At 37.5% G+C, this 19,628-nt stretch overlaps 1 protein-coding gene across 2 annotated transcripts; it reads right to left on the reverse strand.

Moving 5' to 3' along the window:
* Nucleotides 1-587: 587 nt before the first annotated feature.
* Nucleotides 588-18,225, reverse strand: LOC120429869 (mitochondrial Rho GTPase-like). 2 transcript variants are annotated; one of them, XM_039594946.2, is made up of 8 exons: nt 17,617-18,225; nt 17,229-17,538; nt 5,922-6,127; nt 5,712-5,864; nt 4,868-5,656; nt 4,404-4,810; nt 1,897-1,959; nt 588-1,546 (listed from the first exon to the last, which is right to left on the reverse strand). In XM_039594946.2, exons 2-8 carry the CDS (start codon nt 17,428-17,430, stop codon nt 1,411-1,413), a joined length of 1,956 nt encoding a protein of 651 aa, XP_039450880.1. In that variant the 5' UTR covers nt 17,431-17,538; nt 17,617-18,225; the 3' UTR covers nt 588-1,410. The 2 variants fall into 2 exon arrangements, with proteins under 2 accessions (XP_039450880.1, XP_039450881.1); XM_039594947.2 differs by lacking the exon at nt 1,897-1,959.
* Nucleotides 18,226-19,628: the final 1,403 nt, after the last annotated feature.

Raw genomic sequence — 19,628 nt, forward strand, 5'->3', positions numbered from 1 at the left:
TACCTTGATATTTGACAAGCAGAAATGTTTGAACAACTCGTGTTGCCAAAAATGGAATGGTCCTGTATTTTTAACGCAGTTTCAGTCAAATTGAGCCATTTAAATAACATAAAAAAATAGTTTCCACCACAAATCGGAATAGACTAAAAAACTTTAACAAAGAACAAAAGAAAATGAAGAAAAAAATTAAAATAATTAAAAAATCAAATTAAAATACTATAAAGTTTCAGGTTCTAAAAAATTCAAATTTCAAAACATACAAAATAAAAAAATAAAAAACTTTAAAAAAATAAATCTTTTTATTTAGATTTTGATTTTTTTTTATTTAAAAATGTTTGATTTTCGAAGAAAATTTACAACCGCAACCGTTACCGCAGGTGGGCTTGCCGTCGGGTGCAAATTTGGGTTGCTTCGGTGTTTACCCCCCGCTGTGGAGACACCCTAATTATTTGGAAAATTGGGCATGTTTTTTTCTGAATTTGTTTTCAGATTCGGATTTGGTAAAAGTGACATAAAAGAAGTAATCGTTAAAAAAGAAGGTTGTTTTTTTTATCTTTTCTTTCATCTAAAGTAAAACATTCCAAACCATTTCGAGTTTAAATTTGTATATTTTCCATTATGTTGACTTAATCGACACACTAATTACAATTTTGGGTTGTTTTCTTTATCTGCCAGGACTATTTCACTTTTTTTGTAGTTGTTTGTCTCAAGTGCGTGCAATACGAAAAAAATGTATTCCTATTTTTTAATCATTTGAACAACCTTTACTATTTAGCAGTACGAAGAGCAACCTAACGCGTAACGTTTGTGTTCCTTTTCTTTTGTGTAAGTTTTTCAAGCTGTGTAAGTTAGTCTGCATTTTTTTTAAATTTATCCCGCTAGGTAAAATATAATGATAGTATTGCAAGTTTATTGGTAAGACTGAAAGGTTAAACTAAGGGCTAACTCGGTACTTGTGTTGAATGATAAACTGTTAAAAGTAGTCTATGGTCTTCTATTTCTTTCTTCAGCGCAGTGGATTCTCATAATAGTACGTGGCCGGTGGCGAGCAACAGCTTTTGGGTTTAAGAATCTCGATATGCGAGTTTGTTGATTTTATTTCATGCAAGAACGCTTAAACTCTACACTTGATCAATCTTCAAATTGGTTGAATTTGTTTCGTGTTTTCACGTAAACCCCCTGGAAATTTCAGTAAGCGTCAAATATGTACAAATTTAAACGAATCAAACACGCTTTCAACCCGCCCAGCAGATGGAACGTTAGTTTTTTTTTCTTGTATCTGGCTTTGCTTTTTTCTTTACTGCAATAAACTTTTCTTTACGCTTGATTGGTTGGCTCTACCTCAAAATATATTAATTTAATTTGGATTTGTGGTTGATGGTTACTCTCTGTTAAAACAATAACACGGATTCATCGTGCGTGCGAGCTGGACCCGTGGAACGCCTTTACCACGAAAAAGCCCACGATGGTGGCCGCAGCGATTCCGAGGCCGGCCTTCCACCACAACAGCGGATCGCTGGACATGAGCCCAAACTGCTTCAGGTGGCTGGAAAAAGATTTTTGGATTTAATAAATGAAGAAAAATACCACAATTTGATGATCACCATGCGGGGTATAAATATGATTTAAATAATGTTCTATGTTACAGAATATCAGCCGATTTTGATCCTTAAAAGTCGACAAAATTTGATTTTTAGTAAAAAAGAATCCAAATGAAATGAGGTGAAAATTCAAACAAAGTTTGAATAACAAAAAGTAAATAAATTCGTTGTTAGTAAAACTCAAAATATGTACAAAGGGTGGTTAGAGAAGAAAACACACAGCAGAAATTATTTACAAAACAAAAAATAACACACTCATCTAGAGACTATCATCAACCAGTAAAAAAAAACTTACGTTTGTTCCCACAGCTGTACCAATCTATGTTTATAGAAAAGAATCCATGCGGCTTGGAAACGACTGGATAGAAAAAAGGGTGCATTTTACTTACAGTTGCTTTTACATTCAAGTGTTGTGTTTAAAAAAGTTTGTGCTACTTTGAAACACATTTGCATAAAAAATAAAGATATTCAAATTAAAAGAAGCTTTAATTTTTTGATTTTTTGGTCTATAGCAAACGCGCCAAATTCAATATTTGAGCTAAACTGAATTTTTAAAACAAAACAAAATCGGGATGAATAAATAAAAATAAAATAAAACTGAGATTTTTGCTTTGGGCTAACGCATTTTTCTGTATGTACCAAAATCGCAAAAAAAAAAATAAAAAATATTTTCATTGAGTTAGATTTAATGCAAACAATTAATGAGAACATTTTCTAAATTTATTGAGTTTTTTAAATCTTAGATTTTTTAAATTTTGTGAATATAATTTTTATTTGGCATAAAAAGCCAAGTTTTGTTTTAAATTTTTATAGTTTTAAATTTTTTGTAAATTTGTTTTAATCTTTTGATTTTTTTTTGCATTTTTTAACTTTGATGTTTCTATTTTTTTATATTTTGAAATTTTTAATTCGTGGGAGTTTTTTGTATTTTTTATTTTGTCTTTATTATTTTATAAACTTTTATCACTTTTTGAATTGTTTTGTTTTTTTTTTTTTTGGTTTCAGATTTTATTTTTGTATGCACAAACTTAAGACTTAATTACCCGAAGGCCATGGACAAATTTCACTTCGGATAATCGAATCACAAAAAAAAAATTGTCTTATTTTTGATTGTCAAGTTGTCCAAGTATGACCTAGAAACTATTCTAAAAAGTAAAAAGGCATTTTAAATTTATCAGGCAACCAGCAATTCAAATTTGACTGAAATGGGGTCGCAGAACTCCAATTTGATTTTTAAAGTAAGAAAATAAGAATAACCGAAAAAAAATTTGCTCATGATTCGATTATCCGAAGTCCAATGAAAACCATGGAATAATCAAACTTCGGATAATCGAACTTCAGATAATCGAGTCTGGATTTTAATAAAAAAAACTGAAAAAAATTGAGATTTTTGCTGACCAAACGCATTTTCCTATTTGTATCAACAAGCACACAATTTAAGAGCACATTTTATAAAAAATCAAATGCTAAGGCTGGTAAAAATTTTATTAATAGTTTTTGTTAAGTCCAGACCCTCCCCCTCCCCCCCCCCTTCAAAATTGGCCCGAAAAATCAGGGGGCAAAACAAATATTTTTTCAAGAAACTTCAAAATTTCAATGGAAATTTAAGTGCAATCAGCTGAAATTGATTCAAAATGCGTTCCCCTGAGTTTAAAATAATTTTTGCCATGTTTGGGTTTTGAAAATTTTCGATGTTTAGTGCGTGCGTGTGTGTGTGTGTGTGTGTGTGTGTGTGTGTGTGTGTGTGTGTGTGTGTGTGGTCCAATCCAATCCCCGCTGGCCGGCAGTGAAATCATGGGAAAGTATAGTTTGTATTAGACTTGGGTTATGCAATGCTGATACAGCTTATCTCAGTCACGGGTATTAGGTGGTGATAGCCCTCGCGCTGCTTCCAACGACCGATTTCAGAATGACAGAGCTTCTTGCGGTCCAATTCCGAGGTAGTTGGGCATTGTTCGGCCCCGCCTAAACATAGAGCAAAAACCAGACGGGTTCTCGATCTATCTTTAAACGTCCAATCCAATCAGGCAAACAGGGATCAGCGCGTATTTTATTATTGTTGAAAAGAAGGCAACTTTTTAAATTTCAGTTCGGATAGATCTCACCAAGTTTCTGGATCGCCTGTTTGTTTAATTTTTAGGCAGCTTACATTGAAGATTATTTAAATTATGACAATAAAAAAAATTGTCTGCAGAAACGTCAATCTGCATACATTTAGCTTTGTTTGCGAGTTTGGCAAACTGTCAAACACGAAAAAGTGCGAGTTTGTTTGTTTTTCATAGTCTAATGCCTCCTTAAGTGTCACAAAAATTGCAAAAGCCGTCTCTACAATAATGGTCACATTTTTAAATGTAAATAATCAAACATTGGTGAAATTTTCTTAACATTTTGAAAAAATATACATTAAAAAATTAAAATCAAGACAAACATTTCAATTTTTAAAGGGCCAAAAATCAATATTACACCTTTTGGTATGATATTATTGAGTTATATTTTTTTTTTCAAAGAGATCAGTAAATTAACACTGCATTAACGCTTTGATCATCTCTGAACATATCAAACAGTGAGCAGGACACACTGATTTTTTTTTAATTTTTACTGTAAAATGTAAACCTTCAAAATTTTATTAAAATTTGTATGCAAAAAGTAAAGGAATAAACTAAAACGACAAACTTTCTACGACAACATCCGCCATCTAACCGGGTGAGTTTGAAAAACCAAATTCTCAGACCGTGTTCACCATCAAAGTTCTACTCCCCAAAAAAAGAAGAAACAAACAATAATCAAGATTGAAACACTCACGGGAATGCCGCCATCGTCGCCAGCTTCGTGTAGAGGTCCTTCTTGTTGTGCTTGATGCTAAAGTACTGCGGCGGCAGCAGTTTGTACTTGTGGCAAAAGTCGGGCGACTGCAGCAGATACTCCTGGCGCATTTCCTCCATGTCGGCCTTGGCGCCGACGATCAGCACCGGAATCTTGCTCTCGGCAAAGTACTTGATGTATATCCGGGCGATGTACTCGAACGACTTGGGGTTGTTGATGTCGTACACGAGACAGGCGACGTCGCAGTTGACCTCGCTGGGCTGGAGCGGGTCGAGCACCTGGCGCACGTCAATGTCCCGCAGGACGAGGTACTTCTCCTGGCCGTACACCTGGACCGTGTTGATGGCGAACGGGTTGGTGCCGCGGATCTCCTTGTCCGTTAGTTTCTGGAGAAATTTTAGATTTTTTAGAGATCTTATTTAAAGTTCTCCAACAACACTTACCCTCATATCTTCAGCAAGAAACGCTCGACAAAAGGCCGTCTTGCCGGAACCTTTTGGGCCAATCACGTGGCACATGTACACCGATCGGCTGTTTTGCTTCTTGGCCAGATCGATCCGTCGCTCGCGTGTGATGTGAATCGCCGCCAGTTGGGACTCGTTTTCGTGCACGTTGAACCCGAGGTAAGCGAGATATTCCAGCGTTTTGTTCAAATCGACCAGCGTCATGAGCGTCCACCGGCACATCCAGCCGTGCAGCGTCGGCCAGCCGCTTTCGTTGGTCGGCACGGTGCGTTTGATGTCGGTGGAGAAGGGTGGGCAGGGGCAGGCGTTGAACACGATCCGGAACTCCTCGGGGGAGAGCGCTCCGTCACCGTCACGATCGCTTCGTTCAAACAGCGAAACTAGAAACTGTTGACCCCGATGGGACAGTTCGGTGCTGCTGCCCGGCGGAATCTTCACCGGTGGGTGCAGATATTCCGAGCTCATTTCGAGGCTTTCGCTGTATCCGAAGCGACGCAGGACGGCCCACGTAGTTTCGTTCCTCCCCCGCTGGATGAAGAGACAGTGCAGAAAGAGGAAGCCTTTGAGCGTGACCGAGTCGTTGCGGATACCGTCGGGAGTGTTCTTCATCAGGACCGCCTTCACCTCGTCGAGCACCTGCGGCTGGAGAGGCGCGTTGAAACAACGCCGCTGGAAGTGGTTGAGCTCGTAGTCGTTCAACAGACCGTCCCCGTCAATGTCGCACACTTTGAATATCCGCACCAGCGCCTTTTTGCAGGCTTCCGTCAGCTGTAACGAAGAAACAGATTAAATCGCCTCAACAACTCGCCAAGAAGCTACTTACGTCCTGATCTTCCATAATGTACAGGGGTGCCGTCGGATGAAGAACCGCCTTCTGCGCGTAGTAAAACATCTCCGAAATGTTGTGCAACGTTTTGGCCGAACACTCGACGCAGCTCTCAACCTCTGGGAAGTCCTCCATGATCGATAGTACGTGCTGTAACGAAACCCTCAGTCATTCCTCAACCTCTGAACAAAAAACAACAGAACTCACATCAATGGTGGAGTAGTCGATCAGGTCGACCTTGTTGCCCACCAGCACCACCGGTTTGCGCTGCTCGCCGGAACTCTCGCGCACCAGCGGCAACCAGTGGGACGTGATGCGGTCGAGGGACTCGTCGCACTCGACCGAGTACACGATGCAGACGACGTGCGCCTTCTGGACCTCCTCGGCGAGCGCCTCGTCCGACTGTTCGGCAGCTGAGAGGGTGGAAAGGATTATTTTATTGCTTCGTATTTGTTTGAGCATGAACTTGAAAGAAAATTGAATTGTTTAATATTTGTTTGAATTATTAATAAAGTAAGTCATGTGATATTAAGTGTGATATTGGGAAGGTAAAGGCAAAAGCAACAAGATCAAAAAATGCCCATGTAATTCTGTAATTCTGTAATTTCGGAATACATTCGTCCGGCTTCAGCTGAAGATTCATGCTGTCCCATGTTGCATGTACGAGTGTAGACCTACGGAAAACCTTGCCGCGAGGAGAGGTGAGTGAGAAGTACACGAACCACCTACGACATAATTCCTCGGGCGGCCCAGGTCAATTCGAAGTTACCCCAGGCACCCCCAGTGCAGGACACATTGGGGGTAGAAAGTGGATAGAATTTTCAGTGAATACAATAATTATGACAATATAGGTTCATATAATCCTTGTTCCTTGATCTTACCTTTTGACACTATCAAACCTAGCAATATTACTATTGCATCTTACCATTCCCTTTTGACAGTGTCAACTTCAAACCTTCATCAATTGTGCAATTAACGCAGAATTTCCACTATATTCTTCATGCGAAATCGTCGTCTACTTTCTTCGCCTTATTATCACTTAACCACGACGCGATATTGTTCTCACATTTTTTGAGCTTCAACGACCGATTGTTATTCACGCACTTATAAAAATACTTGTTCTGTTTCGCGGCTTTGTGAAAAATACACGTGTGTTGGCTTATACAATGACTTTTTCGGTCATCGTATGCTCGCAAGGTACATGAAAGAGAAAAAGAGAAAAAATGGGATAAGTACAATGTAAAATAAAATCGAACATTGAATAACATACTAGGGGAACAGCATCTAATTCCAGCGTGCCTCTAATGTTGGCAGGTCAGAGCTTTGACATTTAATTAAAGCTAATTAAAAGCGTTTTCAACTGAAATCGAGTGATAAATAGATCAAAAAGAAGTGTGCAAGCAAGTTTCTATAAAAAGATTTGCAAAATTAGTCGTTTAAATAGTGAAAATCATCAAATTGGATGGAATTAGGAGCGAGTGCTTAACCTGCCAAACATACGAGAATTTTCCCTAACACAGAAAGAAAGAATAAAGAAACCTTATTTTGCAACTAGACAGAACTACTAACTTGTAACAAGAAGTTTTCGAGAAAACAACTGAAGTTGTGACATATGGGACAAGACAAACAACTTGAATAGTTAACATATATAATAAAACATATTGAACGTACCTTTAATCATATTAATAACAGTTATGCCCAAATTTCTTACCAATTTTTTCAGCAGTTACATTTCTACAATAATGTATTGCGATTCCAAGATTGAAGAATAGAGTACTTAAAGTTTGTGAAGTAAGGGACAAGTTATAGCAATAACAAAAAATAGATAGATAGATTTTACTAAATTTTATCTTAAAATAATAGGGAAAATCTAGCTTGTTTTGAATAAAGACAATGCACCAATTGCAAACATACAGCATTTCACGTTCACACCATATGGAGTAAGCGTGATAAACTATATGTCCACATTCGGCGCATCACCTTTTTCAAAATACAGGAAATGATAGAAGGAAGACCCCATTTTGTATAGTGGAAGATTTCTGCAACACCTTGGATTCGGACCAGACATTTTGTCTGAAATAAGAGAGAAAGAAAGACAAATATTAAATTGTGGTATTATCACTAAATCCTATCATCCTTTCACCCTCCAAGACATGGTCTATCCTTCGTGCCTTCGTGTCTTGGGTGATGGCGAATTCTACCTTCTTCAATGATCTTCGGACCACCTCCAACTAGAATTCACAACAGGACCTCCCTCGGCTCCAGTTTACAACATGACAGCGACGAGAACACAGCCGAATGGGAGTTGACAGTATCAAATGCATGCTATACCCTTTGCTTTGCTGGATACTTACTAATAGCAAAGGGCGAGAGTCCTGCGACTCTCAGCAATCATAAATACTGCCCATTTGCCACAAAAAATGCCCATGTAATTCAGCCTAAAATTTTAGCCGGATTTGGTTCATACTCCTTTTATTTTAGACCTTTTGTTAACACGAATTGCAAGAAAATCAAATTTTTATACCGCAAAACAACGATTTTAAGTTATTGTTTTTTAAGCACGTTCTAAGACCGTTGCAAATATTTTTTAAAGTTTATGTCCCTCGACTCCGGTCAGGGTCGGGGTCATGGACAAAAAAAATGAAATACACTCAACACTGGTTGGTCACTTTTTCGGTTGGGGAGCGTTCTTTTATTACGTAACGCAGTTGGGGGGGGAGGGGGGGTCGGAGGCCGTGTTACGCTCCATACAAATTTTTTAAAATTTGTATGGAAATTTTGTTACGAGGGGGGGGGGGAGGGGGTCTAAAAATCCGATTTTTTGCGTTACGTAATAAATAAACGCTCCCTTGACACTTTTTTAGTTTGTACCCCGTTGGTTGGTCAAAGTCAAACTAAAAAGTGACGAACTGTCACTTTTTACACGGCGCTCACGCAAACTATCAAAACAAACGTTTGGTAGTGAGTGTGAACTCCGTGTAAAAGGGGTGTCAAACTAAAACGTGACCCCTTTCGTTTGACAACAGTTGGTGTCAAACCATCGGGGTTTGAGTGTAATAAGCCATGGTCTCAACATTTGAATAAAAAAAGTGTTTTAAAGTGCATTTTACACCTGCCCAGTTGTTAACCGGCTCCGTGGCTTAATGGTTACGGCTTCTGCCTCACAAGCAGAAGGTTCAGGGATCAAATCCCGGTCGGTACCTTTGAAATTAGGAATCAGAAATTTGAACTTTGAATATGAACAAAAACGAAAATGAATCAGGTGGGATTTGAACTCACACCTTCGGATTGGTGGTCTGGGACGCTAAGCAGTCGACCATCACAAGGTTTACACTCTAGCAGTGAATTGATCCGTAATTATCATGTTATCTTCTCATATTAAATACGCGCTGATCCCTGATTTGCCTGAGGGGATTGGAAGTCTAAATATAGATCAAGTTTTCTTCAGATACTTGCTTCTATGTTTAGACGGGGCCGAACAATGCCCAGCTACCTCGGAATTGGACCGCAAGGAGCTCTGTCATAGGGGGATGGCGTCACTATTTTTAGACCACGTTTTCCACTTTTTCTCATCGAAACCGACTACTTTATCGACTTCATTTTGCTGGGCGAGATAGGACGCCGTCTATTTTTAGACGATGACTCAGCACTTTTCCACTCTTGCACTTAAAAAAACCAGATGGCAGCACGATGTAACGCCACGTCCCTATTCTGAAACGGGTCGTTGGAAGCAGCGCGAGGGCTATCACCACCTAATACCCGGGACTGAGATAAGTTGTATCAGCACTCGGCATATACAAAGTCTGATACAAACTATACTTTCCCATAATTACGCTACCAGTTAGCGGGTATTGGAATGGACCACACACACACACACACACACATTTTACACCTGCCCAGTTGTTTTGCATTGATTAGTTTTCAAAATATCAAATTATTGAAGAGATTTTTTTTCCCCAAAAAAAAATATTTTTGCGTTGCTGTACATTGGAATTCCACAAAAAATTAAAGTATATTTGATCGATCCCAGACATGCTAAATATGATTTTAAACGCAGGAAAATGCATTTCTAATTGTTTTCAGTTGGTTAGACTTCTATTTCCTTTAAAATTTTGAAGTTTTTTAAAAAATCATTTTAGCCCCCTGATTTTTCGAACCGATTTTGAAGGGGGGAGGGGGGCGACATAAACTTTGAAAAATATTTTCAACGGCCTAACTAACTTTTCAAAAAAGCGTAATATTGAATGTTTGGCCCTTTTGAAGGGTTAGTGAAGGGTAAAATATTGTTTCGAAAAAATCGAAAAATTTTCACAAATGTTTTAACTTTAAATAGGACCATTAGTTGCTGAGATATCGATGTATCGAAAATGGAGGGTTGTTTGGGTGAGACTTATAAAATTTTCAAATTCCAGTTTCTTTTTATTTAAGTCGCTGTATCCCAGCAACCAGAGCAGAGGTCCAATCTTCAATGTCTCTTAGACAATTTTATAGCAAATTATCTGAACTTGAAAAAACAATATTTTCAGAAATGGTTACTCATGGTTACAATTTTTTTAAATCGAAAAGCTCAAAAACTGCCAATATTTCGCTGAAAACAAGTTTTTGGTGGCTATATTTTGAAATGGGTCACTTTATCAAAAAATCTGTAATGTACTTTAGATTGCAAATTTAAATAAAAATGAGTTCAAAAAAATTATGTATGAAATAAATATAATTTTATCCCAGAAATCACTATTTTTCAAAAAAAAAAAAATCGTAACTCAGCGGAAAATTGTTTGACTATACTTTTCTATTGCTCAAATGTTGAGGGTTTTTGTCCCCTAAAACATATAAAAAATCTCCAAAATCAAAAAAATACGGGTTTAGGGAAGTCGAGTTTTTGTGAAAAAGGTTAATTAACACCTAAACTCCCAAGCTCGAGAAAAAATGGGAATTTCCATACAAATTCCCCCTTTTTCTCCAGCTTGGGAGTTTAGGTGTTAAGAAATCAGCCGATCTTTTTTTACATGTATCTTAGGGTGGTCCAAATCCGGACTTTTTTGGGGCTACCCCCTGAAATCAAAGATTGACCCATCACTAGGCTAAATTCCAAATTTGAGCTCATTCTGACCACGGGAACCCCTCCCTCCAATCGTTTAAAGTTTGTATGGGAAAAATCGTCAAAATGTATGGAGAAAAGCAACTGTTTTACTTTTTTACCTGTGGAAGGCGCCATAATTATCCGATTCTTACCATTTCTCAAATGTAGAACCTTCATTAAATTTAGAACAACTTTCCCCAAGACACCATATTTTTAGGATTTTTTCCCACGAAGTTATTAGCGCCCAAAGCTGACCATTTTTGCGCGGCCAGCTGTAAGGGGCTACCTAACAACGATTTTTATTTCCAATTCGTACACGCACGTGCTCTCTCTCAGGTTCAAACTCTCTCACGAGCTTGCTCGCCTGCCTGCCTGCCTGTTTACCTACAAGCGCGCTGTTTCTCTGCTTGGACTTTTGTCGTCGTCGTCGTTTTCGTTTGCTATCCGCTGCGCTGCGTTCTTGACATGTTTATTATAATGTTGAACTAAAATACCAGGTTTGTTTTGAGATATAAAATTTAATGTAATATGTGATCAACAATAGATATCAAATTATAAGAGCGTGTGAAAAAGAGTACAAATTTGATGAATTAGTTCATCCATGAATCGTCATCTGTTCTGATCCAAACCTAATTGCAAACGTTTTGGATTTTAATGTATCTGCTTTTGTTACAAGAAATACCATGCAGTTTTTTTTTTTTTTAAATAAAAAAGGAAGGAATTTTCTTTAGATTTTTTTTAAACTGAACCCAAATGAGTATCTTAAAGGAAGGCCGCAACTGCAAGATCTGAAGGTAGTTAACGATTGTGCAGAAAGAGATGTTTCCTGAATCGAAAAACTTATAGGTAAACTGACAAAAAATGATAAAAAGTTGCAATATTTGTTGCAGGTGGTCTAGGAACACAGAAAGACATTTTCAGAAAGAATAAAAAAATAATTTTAGAGAGTATGAATTAAAATTCTAATCGAGCCTAAGCTGTCTTTTCTTTAAACTATTTTTTTCAGCGCAGTTTTTTTTTATTTTTGACATAATTTAAGAATTTATATGCTAAATATATCTCAAAACAATCCTGCTATTTTAGTTGAAAATTATAATAAACATGCCAGAAACGCAGCGCAGCGGATAGCAAACGAAAACGACGACGACGACAAAAGTCCAAGCAGAGAAACAGCGCGCTTGTAGGTAAACAGGCAGGCAGGCAGGCGAGCAAGCTCGTGAGAGAGTTTGAACCTGAGAGAGAGCACGTGCGTGTACGAATTGGAAATAAAAATCGTTGTTAGGTAGCCCCTTACAGCTGGCCGCGCAAAAATGGTCAGCTTTGGGCGCTAATAACTTCGCGGGAAAAAATCCTAAAAATATGGTGTCTTGGGGAAAGTTGTTCTAAATTTAATGAAGGTTCTACATTTGAGAAATGGTAAGAATCGGATAATTATGGCGCCTTCCACAGGTAAAAAAGTAAAACAGTTGCTTTTCTCCATACATTTTGACGATTTTTCCCATACAAACTTTAAGCGATTGGAGGGAGGGGTTCCCGTGGTCAGAATGAGCTCAAATTTGGAATTTAGCCTAGTGATGGGTCAATCTTTGATTTCAGGGGGTAGCCCCAAAAAAGTCCGGATTTGGACCACCCTAATGTATCTATTATTTTCTGAATAATCCTCATCAATACCTACAACTTTGCCCAAGACACCAAATTGATAAAAAAAATCCTTCAAAAGTTACAGATACATTTTTGTATGGACAGTAGGGTGATAAGAAAAGTTTAAAGTTTCGGAAAACCTCAAGAGATACCCCCTGGTTCCATTTTTTTGGGCAACAATAAATAACGGTGCCAGTTTTGAGCCAAATCGGTTACAGATTAGGGGTCGATTTTTATCGTTAAAGTTTATAGGGGGAAAATCGCGAAAAATGTATGGGGAAAACGTCCCTTTTGGAATTTGGTAGCAGGTGGCGCAGGTCTCGCCCAAAATTAGCCAAGTGTGAGATTCTTGTAGGAAATTCAATTTCCTACAACTTTGTCGAAGGGTGGAAAACGATCCGAGTTGATCCTGATTAGTCCTATTAGCAATGCGATGAAAAGAAATCAGCTTATATACTTGAAAGTATATAAGGGGTATATAGGAAGTATATAAGAAAATACTCTTTTACTAAAAAAAATCACCAAAAATCAGGATCAATTCGGATCGTTTTGCACCCTTCGGCAAAGTTGTAGGGAATTCAATTTCCTACAAGAATCTCACACTGGGACAATTATGGGCGAGACCCGCGCTACCTGGCAGAAAAATACTGAAACGATGTTTTTTCTGCAAACAATTTGGCGATTTTCCCCATATAAATTTCAACGATAAAAAAGCGACCATTAAACCTTAACCGATTTGGCTCAAAACCACCGTCACCGTTATTTATTGTTGCCTGAGGAATCGAGTCAGAGGGTATTCCTTATGGTGTTTTTTTTTATTATTGTCACCCTAATGGAGACTTCTAGAGTTTTTTTTTGAATAGGTCATATAAACATATGAAACACATTAGCTAATAGGACCTTTAAAAAAACTGACACAAAAAGGGGTTCTTTTGTCATAGGCAAGGCCCTACAAAGTTTGAGCCAAATAAAAAATGCAAAAAAAATATGATCGAAGTTGGGCGATTTCGTAAAGAATTGTTCAATATTATTATTATTATTTTTTTTTTTTTGGAAGGGTGGTCCAGCCGCACATCGTTGATGTCGAAACCTCTAAACTGGGCCCTCATCCTGTCACGTCCGTCAGTAGTCTTGTCGTACATTACAACTAGAATCAGATCAGCCAATGAATTAGTACACTTCGACCAAATAAACACTGACGCTGTATGGATCTGACTCTAGAATAAATGCACAGTTGTGTGTTATTCATAAGTCCAAAATGTTCAATTATTCATATAAGTCCAAATATTCATTTGCGGATAACTACCTAACTTGAATTGAATACAAGATTTAAAGCAACCTATCCGAAAGCTACTCTTATCTCAAATCCCCGACATTTTAATTAATAGCCAAAAAAACGTTTCTTGTAAAACCTGTCTGGCTTCTTTAAAAAAAAAAAACAAAAAAAAATGAATAACAGTTCATATTTTACAAGTCGTGAATTGAAATAGAGACGACCATTTGATCGTCAGAATTCCAGTAGATCCTCGATTCGCAACAATGGTCGATACAATCATAATCCGACTACCGTTAGTTCAACAGATCAACGAACTTAGTCCGATATCATTTCACTATTGATTGATCGAGACTCTACGGAAATTTTGACAAATCATAATGGTTTTTATGCTACTTGAATGAAAATCACCGATTCTGATAGAATTACTAAATTCACTGTTACTAATTTTGTCCCTAAATAACTAAAGGCAAAGTATTAAAAGTTGATATTTATAGTTAAAATCCTAAATTCTACAAAAACTAATTTTTTAAAAACCCGCATCCTAACCTGACACCCACATTAAGATAGGGAAAAATCACATATGTAGCGGTTCATTGTACAAATGTGATATTTCCACTATCGGAGAACCTCCTTAGGGCTTTTGTTAATTTGATTTGGTTAACCGCGGTGGATTTTCTTGAAATAATGCGATCTGTCAAAAATCCACCAAAGCATCTACCGGTGGATACTTTTCTACCACAGATTTTTGTGCGATCAATGTGGTAGATGCTTTGGTGGATTTTTGACAGTTCGAATTATTTTAAGAAAATCCACCGCGGTTAACCAAATCAAATTAACAAAAGCCCTCTTGTCTCGATGACAGCTTACCGGCCATCGATTAAGCCCTGAGACTGCGCCAAAGTGGGTTCTCGCAGCATGAAGTGGTGTTCATGTCTTGACTTTTTTTTGATAAGGTCCTATAAACAAAAGTAAACATTGAGTGTATCCCGCTTACTCCGATGGACTTTGACATAAGGTGTGAAAGGGATACACTCAATGTTTACATTTGTTTATAGGACCTTATCAAAAAAAAGTCAAGATGTGTAAAAATGGAAGCTTCAGCAATATACTGAAGAGGCAGTATTTGTAGATTCTGCTCGGTTTGTTCTAGAGGTCGTATCGAGGTGCTCCGATTTGGATGAAACTTTCAGCGTTTGTTTGTCTATACATGAGATGAACTCATGCCAAATATGAGCCCTCTACGACAAAGGGAAGTGGGGTAAAACGGGCATTGAAGTTTGAGGTCCAAAACACATGAAAAATCTTAAAATTGCTCGCATTTCCGTAAAACTTCATCAATTCCAACTCTCTTAGATGCATTCGAATGGTCTTTCGAAGCCCTTCAAAATGTGCTATAGACATCCAGGATTGGTTTAACTTTTTCTCATAGCTTTTGCAAATTACTGTTAAAAATGGATTTTTTTAAAACCTTAATAACTTTTGGCAACAGCCTCCAACACCCATACTCCCATAGGTCAAAAGATAGGTAATTTCATGGACTATAATCTTACGGTATTAACTTTTTGGCCAATCGCAGTTTTTCTCATAGTTTTACGATTTTTCTAGAACAAACATTTTACAACGTTAGTTTTTGCCCTGTAGGCCAAGAAGACGGCACTTTTTGGTCTCAATTTTGTCATATTCGGAATCCTCGGTCAATTTCGCGTTAGTTAGAAGTATTGGAGTTGTAATTTTGATTTAAAAAATAATTAAATAAAACATTTTTGAAAAAAGAAATGGATCTTATTTACCCTATGATCAATACGTCAAATGCTGTATCAAGTAGGCGAAAACTTGTTTTACCCCTAATCCGACAAAATTCTAAATAATATTTTAATTAATTCTAAATGGCATTTTTTCCAATCAAATTCAAAATTCCAACAACTCAATCTAATGTAAAATTTTCTGAGGATTCCGAATATGACAAAATTGAGACCAAAAAGTGCCGTCTTCTTGGCCTACAGGGCAAAAACTAACGTTGTAAAATGTTTGTTCTAGAAAAATCGTAAAACTATGAGAAAAACTGCAATTAGCCCGTAGGCTTATAGTCCATGAAATTACCTAACTTTTGACCTATGGGAGTATGGGTGTTGGAGGCTGTTGCCAAAAGTTATTAAGGTTTTAAAAAAATCCATTTTTAACAGTAATTTGCAAAAGCTATGAGAAAAAGTCAAACCAATCCTGGATGTCTATAGCACATTTTGAAGGGCTTCAAAAGACCTTTCGAATGCATCTAAGAGAGTTGGAATTGATGAAGTTTTACGGAAATGCGAGCAATTTTAAGATTTTTCATGTTTTTTTTACCTCAAACTTCAATGCCCGTTTTACCCCACTTCCCTTTGTCGTAGAGGGCTCATATTTGGCATGAGTTCATCTCATGCATAGACAAACAAACCCTGAAAGTTTCATCCAAATCGGAGCACCTCGATACGACCTGTTTCACATCGGTGAAAAACTCGCTCTGAACACTTCGATTTAAATTCCACATCGAATCAAATCATACTCTTTGCCAAACAAGCATCAAACCTATGACACTCATTATGACAAAGCCCAGGGGTAAAGAATTGTTCAATATTATTAAAAGTTTATTTTCTGTATTCAAAAATCATATTTTTTTCAAAATAATTTAATGCTTGGAAAAATCAATTTTCATAGTCATTTGTGTCATCTACAAAATCTAATTTTTTTAATGTATTTTTTTGCAGTTTATCGATAGTAGTTTGAAATCATTCGATCGTAAATTCTTGGTCAAATTACGACCGACAATCGCTGAGAATCAAAAATTAAAAAAAAAAAGAAAATTCTGAGATACAAAAATACTAAAATTTGCTTTTTTTTGGGCTTAAAATTTTAAAAATAAGTGTAAAATTCACCAATTGAAAAACAAAAAGTAATAAAAAAGATCTGAAAATAAAAATAAATATGAAGGTGCAAAGAGTTCAACTTTGTGTATTTGTTTTCTTCGTTTTCGTTTTCGTTTTACGGAGCAAGGTGGGGGACGCGGCCTCAAGTCAGTCCAAGTCCGGTACCTTTGTGTATTTTTTTCTTGAAACTATTCGATAAATTTCATAAATGGTCGAAATTCGAGTACCTACTGTCAGGCTGAATTTAACCTCTAACCCGTTTTTTCAGGTATTTTTTTTTAAACCTTTTTCTTAAATTAAAATAAGTGATAATTTGACTTGGTTTGCAATAGATAAAAATTCAATTCAAGCCAAGTGTTCTGTCAACAGATTCTCCCGCTTACATTCCCTTTGGACTACATCACAAATGTCCACTATTAGCAAGAAAACAACTGGCTGTAAAAGCGACTATCACTGCTCTTAAATATTTCATTGACAAGATGATGTAAACGCTCTACGAGAAACAACACACTTCATCAACTCTATATAGACTAGCCAAAACTGTCGATGACTCGTCTCCCCAAAGTAAATTCGCAACTTGTCAAAATACCCTCTCCGTACGCTCACTGACTTACCCGAGTAGTCCACAATGTTGGTCGGCACCTGCTCGGGCGTTACGTCCGCCGGGATGGTAATTTCCTCTGCCTTGGTGGGCACATCCTCCGGAAATTCTTCGCTCACCAGCGACAGGATGAGGGACGTCTTGCCGACGCCCTGGTCACCTACGAGCAGGATTCGGACATGCCGCCGGTGGGACGACGATGACCACGCAACCATTGTCGCGAATTAACACCGGATTGCGGTTCCGGTTGTTCGTGTTGAGTGAGGGGTTTGATTCTAGGTTGAGTCCTTTTTAAAATCTTCACATTGAGGATGCGGTTCTTCCTGAAAGGAGTAGATAACAATCGATTAGTGATTATTATGACGGGGTGACAAAACGGAGGAGGCAAAGCTGTAACTTACACAATCGATTTTGCAGTAAACCTTTCGTGAAATCGCGTAATTCACACACTTAGTTCAAAGCCAAACTTCCACGATCTTCGCTTGGCTTGGCACAGCCCGGGATCGCTCTTTGGGGGGTCAACAGCATGCAACGCGATCCCACGGCATAAAATCAACATAAAATTTCACGCACTCCCGTTACACCACCCTCACGACCAACCAACTTTGGTCCCGTTCACCGTCCACTTTGACCACCCCCGGGAAGAGGTGAAGAATTTCACCCGGAAATTGATTCTCGTGTCTTTCGCGGAAATCACAGATTCTTCGAATTCCTCTCCACGACTCCAGGAAGCGCCACACCGTCACTAACAAAAAAACGCGCACCCGACCCGAGTCCCCAGCAAGAACCTCCCCCGCCGAGAAAAATCCAATCTCCGTCCGACGAGGTCGTATTTTGTTATGCACTTGCTGCTTGCGCTGTTTGACGGGCCTCTTCTTCGCTTGCACTGCCTGCTTGTTACGCAAACCTATCTGCGCCGCGACGTCAAGATCTGCGGCTCTGGAGGAGAGAAAAACACAACAGGGCAGAAGAGGAAAATTTTTGACAGACGACTCACTGAGAATCAAAGCAGATCGGGGAAACTCGCGACTTTTCCCCTGTTTTTGACGTTCCGTTATGTGCGGGGCTTCACAACGTTATCAACTGAACCGGGATTTTGGTTAAGACGGCGCCGTCGCGTGGTTTGTTGTAAGAGGATGTGAAACTCAGTCAGTTTTAGTTGTGGAATGAATTAAATATTCCGACGACTTTCTTGATAGGTTGCTCGATATTTTTAATTAATTGTATTTAAATGTTGCAAAAGTTTAAAGTACCTAAAGGGTGCTAAAGGTTAAAATTTAATGTACTGTACAAATCTAGAGTTTTTTTAAAGGGTCCTATAAGCTATTGTGTTTCATAGGGTACGTTATCCATTAGTGGACCCCTTTCCTATAGTGGACTCTCTGAAGGGTTTTTGATGAAAAATTCAATAAAATCATAATTTCAAGCGTGTTGTTGTCTACAAATCATTTATTTGGCATGTTCAGCATCATTTAGAACAATGGTGACTGACATTGAATTGTCCTTTTCACCAAAATAAGTGTTTTGAGTTCGACATCTGAAATCAGCCATGGCCACTAGCATTTTCACAACAAAACTGCATTTTTATTTTATCATTGAATTAACCATCCAACCATTTTTTGACTGATTATTTAACTTCAGCAAGTCGAAGTAATGTAAGTTTAAGAATCTTTACTAAAATAAAGCGAAGATATGCAATTTTTGAGCAAAAATTAGGGGGGTCCAATATAGGACAACGAAAATCCAAACTTTTCCAAAAGTGGACCCCTGTTAATTAAACCTTCAAAAATGATGAAAACTGTGTATTCAAGCAAAAGTTTCTCTAAACATACAATAAATGCTTGTTGTTATCAACCTAAACGCATATTTTTTCAATTACGAGTATAAATATAGCTGTTTTCATGTTAAAAGTACCAAAAATGCTGAAGCCGTAAGAATTTATAATTAATCAAAACTATAGTTAATTGTACTTAACTGAAGCATCCTAATTGCAGTTTGAAATGATATTTTATAATAATAAATCAATAACAAAACATTTTTTCCAATAAACATACGTGGTTTTATCAGCAACTGTAAACAATTGTATTGTTTAGTTTCGGTCAACCATTTATGTAATTAATATGGAAAAATTTGCATCAAGATTACTTTTTTTAAATTATTTTTATGTTAACAGTGGTTTTTGAAACGTTTTCTCTGATCTTTTTCGGAAATAAATGTGTTTAAATGTCTGTTAGGTTTTTTTTTGTTTAAAGCCAAATTTGTTAACAAAAAATATTTGTTTATGATGAAAAGTGAGCAAAATCCATCTTTTATTCATTATATCTATCATTAGAAACCTACACCGTGCATCAAAACATCAAATATCGGTTAAATTTGGTATAAAAAAAAACATTTTGCCTATAGTGGACCCGGG

This window comes from Culex pipiens, unplaced genomic scaffold, assembly GCF_016801865.2.
Source record: "Culex pipiens pallens isolate TS unplaced genomic scaffold, TS_CPP_V2 Cpp_Un0015, whole genome shotgun sequence".
NCBI classification, from domain to species: Eukaryota; Metazoa; Arthropoda; class Insecta; order Diptera; family Culicidae; genus Culex; species Culex pipiens.